Genomic DNA, 10,045 nt, shown 5'->3' with positions numbered 1-10,045 from the left:
TGTGTTTTATATAAATACTATTTATTATTAGAAGTCCATATATCAAAAAATCGGTACTCAAAATGCCATAACTTTTTGTAGAATTGTTCAATTTTGATAATTTTTTTACCTTTAAAATACTGAATTAAAAAACTTTCCAATGATATATAACAATCTAGTGATGGATTAATTTAAAAATTTCATGTCACGTACCTAAATTGTAGAACCAAGCGATGATGATTTTTCTGTAAGAAGAGAAAAATCAATAACATGTTCTTCAACAACTGTTCATCCTCACTTGACGAATCTAAAAATGCATTTACTTTTCTATTGATACCTTTCCATTTTTTTACATTGGATGCCATTTAAAAAATCACTGAGTTTCAGATGCGAATTATGCTGATTCTTGAAAAAGCACCACGTTTCTTATATAAAATGCCCGCTTTAAAAGGTGACAATAGATAATAGGTGATAACGCCAAATTTTGTTTTTTGTAAACATTCACAAAATATATATTTGAAGTTTAGTTGTTATTTTCGAACTATTTAAAAAAATTTCAAGGTTCATTTCTAATCCGAGAACGGACGAACGGCGTTTGGACGTACAATGTACGTACATTGTAGGTGCTTGTGCCCGCTGGGTTGTGGGTTTATAAAAACTTGTGAAGTATTACGCTTGTATTATTGACAAAAAAAAAACGTAACGTAACAAAATCTAGATATGAGACGTAGTTAAAATATGTCTCAAATATAGATTTTTTTTTAACGTTAAGTTACGTTTCAATCTACACTTTTTAAAAGTTGCACTTTTATAACTTTAAATAAAATAATTGAGACGTAATTTTGCGAATTGTAACTTCTTTTTTTTTTTAGTGACAAATTAGTTACAAAAAAAAAAAAAGTTAATAATGAAGATGAATCTATTTTACAATTAAAATAAACGACAATAATTAGCAGCTATAAAAATTTTTTTTGTCGTTACACTCTTATGAAAATCGGTTTTTCACTGATTATCTAGAAAATCGATTGGTTTCCCAGAAAACCCAATGGTTTTACGGGATATACAAAAAATGACTTGGTTTTTCGCTAGAGTAAATAAATTAAATTGGTTTTCCAACAATTCAAATTTGAAAAACTATTGGTTTTTCAGATTTTTTTTTTAATTTTTGGTTTTCCAGAATTTCATCTATCATCTTTAAATTTGATTGGTTGTTTACTTATAGCTTCCATACTAGTTTTAAACAAGCGCGGGAATGTCTGTCATTTTTTCGTTAGTTATAGAATTCATGACAAGTTCAGTGTTCTATCATTAATTTCAATGTTAGATTAGTCGTTTGATAAATTTATTAAACTAATGGCTTCGAATATATTTTTACCTGTATGTACTTTTTTTTATAAACTACATCTCTATCAAACGTTTTAATTTTCAAAATTATATAAAGCAATATATATATTGCTGAGCAATAATTTTGAAAATGAAAACATGTATATTTAGCATATGAAAATAAATGAAAGCATATTATGATATATATATATATATATATATATATATATATATATATATATATATATATATATATATATATATATATATATATATATATATATATATGATATTATATATATATAGCTATATATTAAGTACGTAGAATTCCGTGTTTTCCGGAACCGATTTTTGTGCCAAAATTCTGTTCCACGTTTTTTAAAGTCCGACCAAAGTAAGTGTGGTAACAACGTGTTTTCTAGGAATTTTACGTAGGGGAGAAATACTCCCGACGTAAACATTAGCCCGTAAATTGACCTGCATAAAGTTTGTCGCATGTTTTAGTCGTGAAAATTTGTCGTGAATAGTAAAGTTTTTGAATTCCTGGTGTTATTAAAGTAAATAAACTTATTATGAAATTAAACAAAGAAATGTTTAACAATCTTAGTGATAAATTATCATTTGTTAATGCTGCAGAAATAAATCCTTATGAAGGTAGGGTTTTTAGTTTTTTGAGTTGTTATGTAATATCGATAGTGGGAGTAAGTCCCATAAAAAAGTAAATCTCCTCTTATAAGCTTTAAAACTCATATAAAAAAAATCCTTAAATTAAGAATTTTTTCATATAAGAGTAATTATCCCCTTTTCAAAACTAAATTATTAAAAAGAACCATTTTAATGATAAAATGAACTTTTTTGGTGGTGTTTTGTGGAAGAGTAATTCTCCCCTTTTTAAGTTTTTGTTAAAAGTGTAAGTTTTACTTTTGTCAAGTTTTTTTTGAAACAATAAATCTCATATTTTAAGGATTTTTTTCATATGAGAGTAGTTCTCCCTTTTTCAAAATTAAATATTAAAAAAAAACAATTGCATTGATAAAATGAACCTTTTTGGTGGTTTTCTGTGGTAAGAGTAATTCTCCCCTTTTTAAAGTTTTTGTTTTAAGAGAAAGTTTTACTTTTATCAGGTTATTTTTAAAACAATAAATCTTCTCTTTTAAGGATTTTTTTATATGAGAGTAATTCTCCCCTTTTCAAAATTAAATTATTAAAGAGAATCATTTTATTAATAAAATTAACCTATTTGGTGGTGTGGAAGAGTAATTCTCCCCTTTTGTAAAGTTTTTGTTGTAAGAGTAATATTTACTTTTTTCAAGTTTTATTTAAAAGAGTAAATCTCCTCTCTTAATGATTTTTTTCGTATGAGAGTAATTCTCCCCTTTTTAAAGTTTTTGTTATAAGAGTAAGTTTTACTTTTGTCAAGTTTTTTTTATACAATAAATCTCATATTTTAAGGATTTTTTTCATATGAGAAAATTCTCCCCTTTTTAAAATTAAATAGTTAAAAGAACCATTATGTTGATATTATGAAACTTTTTAGTGGTTTTCTGTGGTGAATTAAAAACAAAAATATATTATTTTTTTTCAGCATTGTCATCAATTGATCCATTGAATAGTTTAACAGAAATTCAGTTTAAAAATACTTAATTGATGTCAATAAGTAACTAAAGTATATAAAGAGTTAAATAAAAATTGTTGTTTTTAGTTTTATGTGTTCTGCTTGCATGATGTCATTTACAATAAAAGATAATATGAAAAGACATGCTTTACAGGTACATAAAACCATTTTTAGAGATGATCAATCCAAAGATAAAAGAACTCCATGTCACTATCAAGACTGCGGCCAAGTATTTTTTCAAAACGTCAAACTTATTAAACACATAGAGGAATGTCATGAAGGTATATTTTTTAAAGAATCCTACAATTTTTTATCAGAATCTGAATTCTTAGCATGGAAGGAAAAAGAGGAACTTAATAGTTATGTTTTTTTCAGTAAACAAAGTGGTAGTTTTTTTCAGTAAACAAGTTATTTCATTTGTTTTTTTTCAGTAAACAAGTTATTTCATTTGTCAAAATGATAGTCATTCTAAACCGCATCGCTCTGTTAGTGAACCAGCAAGAAAAACTAATAAAAGGTACTACATAGGGAGTGTTAAATCAGGTGCCTTCTGCCCTGTCAGAATGATTGTCACAGTAAACAAAAATGGTGTCACAAATGTGCAGTATATCAAAACTCATAACCACAGTGTTAATATTACAAATACCATGTACCAACCTATCCCAGGTAATATTAAAAAAATTATTTCTGCTAAATTATCATTAGGTGTAACTGTAAATACAGTTTATTGTGATCTTAGGGAAAGTTTTGGAGACAGACAAAATAGAAATGATGAAGATGCTGTTTTAACTAAATCACGTCTTCTTACAAAAAAGAATATTTCTGTTATCAACAGAGCAGTAAAAAAGGGGATGTCGGCTTCACCCTGATGATAGCATTTCAACTTTTTTACTTGTTCAAAAGTTGAAGTCTGAAGATTTTAATAGCATTCTGGTTTATAAGCCACAAGGACAGCAAACTGTTATCGGCCTAAAAGTGTATGACAACATTGACCTTAATAAGGATTCCTTTGTCGTTGGTATACAAAAAAAGCATCAACTATCAATGTTTAAAAAGCATTCATCACAAATTGTTTGTATTGATGCTACACACTGTACCAATCAGTATGCATTTCCTCTTGTAACTTTACTAGTTCGAGATGATTTTAAAAGGGGTTATCCAGTAGCTTTTCTTATTTCTAACCATGCAGATGAACAAATCATAACACCATTCTTAGAGGAAATGAAAAGGAGATGCAATCATTCTGTAAAAGTTAATGCTGTTATGGCAGATGATGATTTTTCAGGCTGGAATTCTTTTAATAATGTTTTTGGAGATGTGCGCCACTTGCTATGCAAATGGCATGTAAAACGTGCATGGCGCAATAAACTTCCTTTAGTCGGTCCATCTAATTTACAAGAAGAAGTTTTTAGGATCTTAGAGACAATCATTGACGAAAAAAACCCTGATGTTTTTTTATCAACTATGAATGGTTTTGTAAAGGCATATGAACATAAATGTCCTAACTTCATTAGTTACTTTGTTACATACTATGCTCCTCGACATATAAAATAGGCTTTTTGTTATCGCAACTTTCAACATGCTGACACTGATACTAATATGTTATGTGAGTCATTACATAACAAATTGAAAACAGTTTATATGGTAAGACGACCTAATAAAAGGTTAGGCGATTTAATCAATTTACTTTTAAGAATCGAGGAAGATATTTATTGGCGCCACAAAAGAGACACCATTTATCTTGGAACAATATCTCTCCCAAAAAAGTACAAAGAAAGACATGAAAAAGGAATGTTGATTTCAGATAAATGTATTATTAAATGTTCATTAACTCAGTACACAGTTAAAAGTCAATCAAAAGATGTAACATATAATGTTGACATTCTAACTGACACTTGTAAGGAAAGTTTGTGTTTAGAATCATGTCTAAATCCTGCCTGTAATGGTTTGTGTCAGCATTTATATAGGTGTAATTGTAATGACATCCTAATCCTTTGCAAGCATGTTCATAAGTTACGATCATTTCTTTTAAGAACTCAAGAAAAAAACTGCACAAAAGTATCTTTAGCTCTTAATACTGGTAATAATCAAGTGAAGCAAAAATCACAAACATTTATTAATGAGACTGAAAGGTTTCAAAAAAATGTTGATGAAATATCTACATTAATTTCTCATCCCATGATAATAAGTTTGCAACTTCTTTCAATGAACAGACAGCTGGAAGACATGATCAGTCAAGCTTAAGCCATCAAAAGTATGAATTCAATTGAGATACCTGTAAAGCCACATAATAACCTTATAAATTTTGAACCAAATAAGAAGTTGGATAATCAATGGCAGCCTAATAAATTTAAGAGAACAAGAAAAGAAAATAGGAAAAAGGAAACAAAACCATATCAAAATCCTGCACAAAACCAAAAAGAAGAGATAGTTCTGAAATTGTCTCAGCAGCATGTTGATCAAATTCATGATAAACAAAGTACAATAATATGCGATAAGATTGAAACTCGTGACTTTACCAACACTCTCATTACGTAAGCTATTTAAATACATTTTCAAATACTTGCTACTATTCAATTTTTCTACGAATATCTTAGCTTTTAAATAAATTTGCTTATTCAAGTTAATTTGATGTTATTGATAATATATTAGACAGTAAATAAAACAATAAACTATATTTCCTTCAGTATATTAGTTATACTTGTGTGTAAAATATAAATTATTTGTATATATGTGTGTTTGTTTATATATATAAATATATATATATATATATATATATATATATATTTTTTAATTTATTGATATATTTAGACATGGCTCTCACCAAGTATCTTTTATTTCCCTTTTGACATTAGAAAACAATATACCATCTGACATTTCCTTTAATTTAAAAAAAGCACTCCAGGTTTTCAAAAAGGCTGGCTTCAAGATAAACTCATAGGAAGTTTTCTTCATTGCTTAAAAAAAAGGTACCCTTCAATGAAATATTTGGATCCAACTGAAGCATCAGCTTTAAGCTGTTCAAAAAGTTTACGGCTTTTATGGAGAGATGTTGATACTAAAGTTATAGAACAAGTCCTTATTCCTTTTAACCCAACTAATTCTCATTGGATTTTAATATATCTATAAGTTATAACAAAAGAAGTAACTGTACTTGATCCACTCCATTGCAATATTATGCCAAATAATTTTTCACACAATAAATCGATTGCTGTTGCTAAAGACCTTTTTCGACTAAAATTTAACATTTTAAACCCAACCGTCATTTCAGCCCCAAGTCATTGTTTACAGAAGGATAGTTACAACTGTGGTGTTTACATATGCTATTATGCATTACAATTTTGTGAAGGTATCATTATTTTTACACAATATACATTCTGCATACAGAGTGCATCTTGAGTAATATTTATATATTAGCATTTTTTTAGTTGTCGATTTTATAACTAATTTTTTATTATGTTGCTTATATTTAATTAATTGCATATATAAATTCATTTATGCATTATTAACTATAAATTTAATTCTGTAATTGTTCAATAAATTATAATTGTTAATTATAGTTTGCATAACTTATAATTTGTCTGCGACTATTTAAAAATGCATCATTACACGAATTTTTTTATTTTCTATTTTATTTAACTTTCTTTAAAATTGTGTTTTCAAAAAAAAATATCAATGATCCATTTAATGAAGTACAATTTCGTAAATATATATACGATACTTTATGCAGTAGGTGTTTAAAGAACCTTGAAAGTGGTTTTGAACGTTTGTACGATATTTGTAGGGTAAGTGTTTATTTTATTTTAACATAATAATAAGCTGAAATTTTTATTCCAATATTGTATTAGGGAATAACCTGTTCCTTTACTATTTTGTTCGTCCACTTTGAATTAAATGCGATTTGGTTGGCGAAAAATAAATATATACCGTTGTTACATTTAAGGTCCTATCCTTATAAACACATGTTTCCTTGTTTCTTTGAGTTGTTTACAGTTATATCTAAATTATAGCTGTCTATGAAATTTGAGAAAATGATGGAGTAATAGATATTGTAGTAGTGATTACAAGAATGACATTTAATATATTATTATTACAGATTTGCAAGAACACATCCTCTAAAAAGAACGATTGGGTGCAATGCACAAAATGTCCACAATGATATCATTGCGAGTGTGCCCACATTTCAATCAAAGATGCGGATGTCAGTGATACTTTCCAATGTCAATGATACAACCCTATCAAGTTTAAAAAACGGCTGTTTTCATAGCCACAAATTGTTTTAAAAACATTAAATGACATGAAAAATCTAGTTCCATTCTATTCTATTTACAGGGCCGTACTGAGGGCAAGGCCGGGGGCGCATAAATTTGGTCTCTTTGATGTTGATACGAAAAATAGTTAAAATTGCGCCTTCTTACGTAAACTCTAATTAATAAAAGCTCATTTAGTGAACAAAAGAGCGCTCTTTTGCTCTGTAAATGAGATAAATTGCGCCCCGTCTCTTTAAATAAAAATTATGTCAGAGTTAAAGACACTAACATTTAATTTTTTTTTAGAGGAAGGGAGCACAATTTTTCTTGCTTTCCCGAAGCGCTAAGTTGGCTCGGTACGGACCTGTCTAATTCTAGTTGTTTTTTAAGTTTTAAATCAGGCATTAACTTAACAAATTTAATAAAATGTCATATCATTTTTAAATAGCCTGTTTAATAGGCCTAATTTGTTTCAGTTTTTAAACAACGTGGTTTGTTAAATATTTGAGGAGAGTTGTCTAAAATATCCCCCTTTTCAAAAAATGATATAATCATCTGGCCTCGCACACACAAACCTAAAAACAATTTTTTTAAAGGATATTTAATTTATGCTCTACAATTTGTTATCTGAAAATTAAAGGTGCATATATGCCTTATGTTAAGAAGCAACCGATAAAAAGAGAGATGCCAGGGGCCCATTTCACCCTAGTGTTAGCCTAAAATGGGTTCCTTATTTAATTCTTGTATAAAACCCGAGTTTTAATCAAGAACTGACGGTTACTTATATTTTAGTAATAAATAATCATCTGTTCCATAACCATATTAGAAATTTGACACTGGAAGTAAACTTAATTGAGACAGAATGTGCTCAAAGCTCTTCTGTAACTGAGTCATAGAAACTACTACAGCATAACAATATGTGTACAGGTGGGATGAGAGATTATCTAAGATATATGAATCGATGTATACAAAAACGTTCTAAGTCATAAAAACAATTTTTAAGTCAGACAACTTTAACTATGTATAACACATATAAACATCACAAATTTTGATATGTATTTTAACAAATCTAATATTTAAAGATGTCAAAAAGCACCCAAATTTTTTTTTTGAAATTATTAAAAGTAATAATTTTGGATTTAATAAGTTTTTTCTCGTTCCCCGAAAAAACAGCTTTTATGACTTAGAACGTTTTTGTATACATCGATTCATATGATATATTCGGTTGGATATTACAGTGATATATCCGGCCAGATATATGATATACAATTATTCGGCATTTTGGCCGGATTATCCGGTCGGATATCATATCCGGTACTCCTCTAGTTGTTACCTTTTTATAATATCTGATCAACATTTTGTTAAAAACATTATTTTCAATATTGCTTATAAAAGAATAGATTAAAAAAATTTTTAACAGTGAGGGTGGAACAGGGCTTTTTTCTTTCCGGGGATAGTTTTCTTATGGTTAGCTGAACAACATACTAATGTTAAATTTCAATAATATTTGGCTAAGCATATGATTAGATGAGATGGGGGCCTGTCTCAACAGAAAGGCCCGTTTTAGACCACTCTCTTCTATAGATTTAAAAAAAGTAGAGTATCCACGGTATAACGTTCGCCCCTATCCGCCCCTTCTAACAAACAAATAAACAAAACTTTTGCCTAAAGAAAAAATAATCTCTTAAAAAAAGATTCCACAAAATAGAGAAAAGATTCAACAAAATAGAGAAAAAAAGTTTTTTTGCATTTTTTTGTTTTAATTCTAAAAAATCTCCTCAATAAAATATCCAATATAAAATGTGGATATTTTTTATAATTATAAAACTATTATGGTTTAGGCTATATTTTGAAAAATATTTTAAATAAATGATATAATAAGAATAAGAATATTCTTAATATATCATTGAATAAATTACGCATGTTGTTTACAAAAAATAACTTATGTAAAATTATCACAGATTTATGCGCAATGCGGGACGCGGATACGGGTTTTTTATAATTCAATAGGAGTATCTTTTTTTTTAGAATTTGATATCACTTTAGATATGTTTTAAAAATTGAAATAATTATACTTTCTATTAGTGTTTTCTATTTTTGAAGTTACTTACATTTATATAAAGTTAATGGCTATCAAAATTTTTGATGTCGATTGTTCATTAAATTCCTATCGAAGGAAGGTAGTGCGTACTATTAAAACTATTTGCGTTTGTTTTTATATCTATTTTCTAAGGCTTAGAAAATAGATATAAAAACAAACGCAAGTGCTTAGACTAAGCACTTGCCAAATTTTATTGTATTATTTGGATGCACACATACCTTACTACAATGCACAAAAAAGGTACATAATTTCGGCAATTTTACGCCTCATATGGTAGAGGGGGTCTATCGGAAACTTCATATAAAGTTCATACTTTAATCATTTTACTTTCAAATTTAATTTAAATTTTAAATTAAATTTAAAAATTTTTGATTAAAAAGCTTAATTTATACTTCAGGTTCTAAAGTGTAATTTTAATCTAATTACAACATATTTGTAGTGTACTTTAATAATGTTTACAAAAATTTAGTGAAGTTACATTGTCAAAATATAACTTTACAATAAATACTTAAGTACTCATTAGATAAAGTTTTAATGTACATTAGATTACATTTTTTGTTTAATGAAACAGTTTGTTTAATGCAAAAATGAAATAATATTTAGAATTAATATTATTATAATGCCTAAAGTAATTAAAATGCCTAGTTTAATGAAATTATTAGTTTATTATAATAAGATAATGTTTTTTTAAAAAGATTTTTATAGTTATTTCTCATATACATAAAATATATTTGTTATATTTTGTATATATGTATAAATATAAATATATTTGTATTG

The 10,045-nt window shown here is 27.5% G+C and overlaps 1 protein-coding gene and 1 long non-coding RNA gene across 2 annotated transcripts; both read left to right on the top strand.

Annotated features, from left to right (window-relative positions):
• Positions 1–1,874: 1,874 nt before the first annotated feature.
• On the top strand, positions 1,875–4,471 carry LOC136081120 (uncharacterized). Its single transcript, XM_065798406.1, has 5 exons — positions 1,875–1,956; positions 2,888–2,930; positions 3,005–3,316; positions 3,381–3,756; positions 3,821–4,471. Exons 1-5 carry the CDS (start codon positions 1,875–1,877, stop codon positions 4,469–4,471), a joined length of 1,464 nt encoding a protein of 487 aa, XP_065654478.1.
• A 2,176-nt stretch (positions 4,472–6,647) lies between these two features.
• LOC136081583 (uncharacterized) lies at positions 6,648–7,226 on the top strand. Its single transcript, XR_010638920.1, has 2 exons — positions 6,648–6,702; positions 7,014–7,226. It is a non-coding gene; the product is annotated as an uncharacterized LOC136081583 (long non-coding RNA).
• The last annotated feature ends 2,819 nt before the right edge of the window (positions 7,227–10,045 follow it).

Source organism: Hydra vulgaris, chromosome 06 (assembly GCF_038396675.1).
Source record: "Hydra vulgaris chromosome 06, alternate assembly HydraT2T_AEP".
In the NCBI taxonomy this organism is placed as follows: Eukaryota; Metazoa; Cnidaria; class Hydrozoa; order Anthoathecata; family Hydridae; genus Hydra; species Hydra vulgaris.
Note: the sequence above shows the minus strand (reverse complement) of the source record. Positions and strands in the feature narration are given on the sequence as shown.

Coding starts and splice junctions, on each gene's coding strand:
- LOC136081120 (XM_065798406.1), top strand. CDS start 1,875: ATGAAATTAAACAAAGAAATGTTTAACAATCTTAGTGATAAATTATCA. Junction 2,931..3,004: donor AATAGTTTAACAGAAATTCA/GTTTAAAAATAC, acceptor TGTTGTTTTTAG/TTTTATGTGTTCTGCTTGCA. Junction 3,757..3,820: donor TTTCTGTTATCAACAGAGCA/GTAAAAAAGGGG, acceptor CTTGTTCAAAAG/TTGAAGTCTGAAGATTTTAA.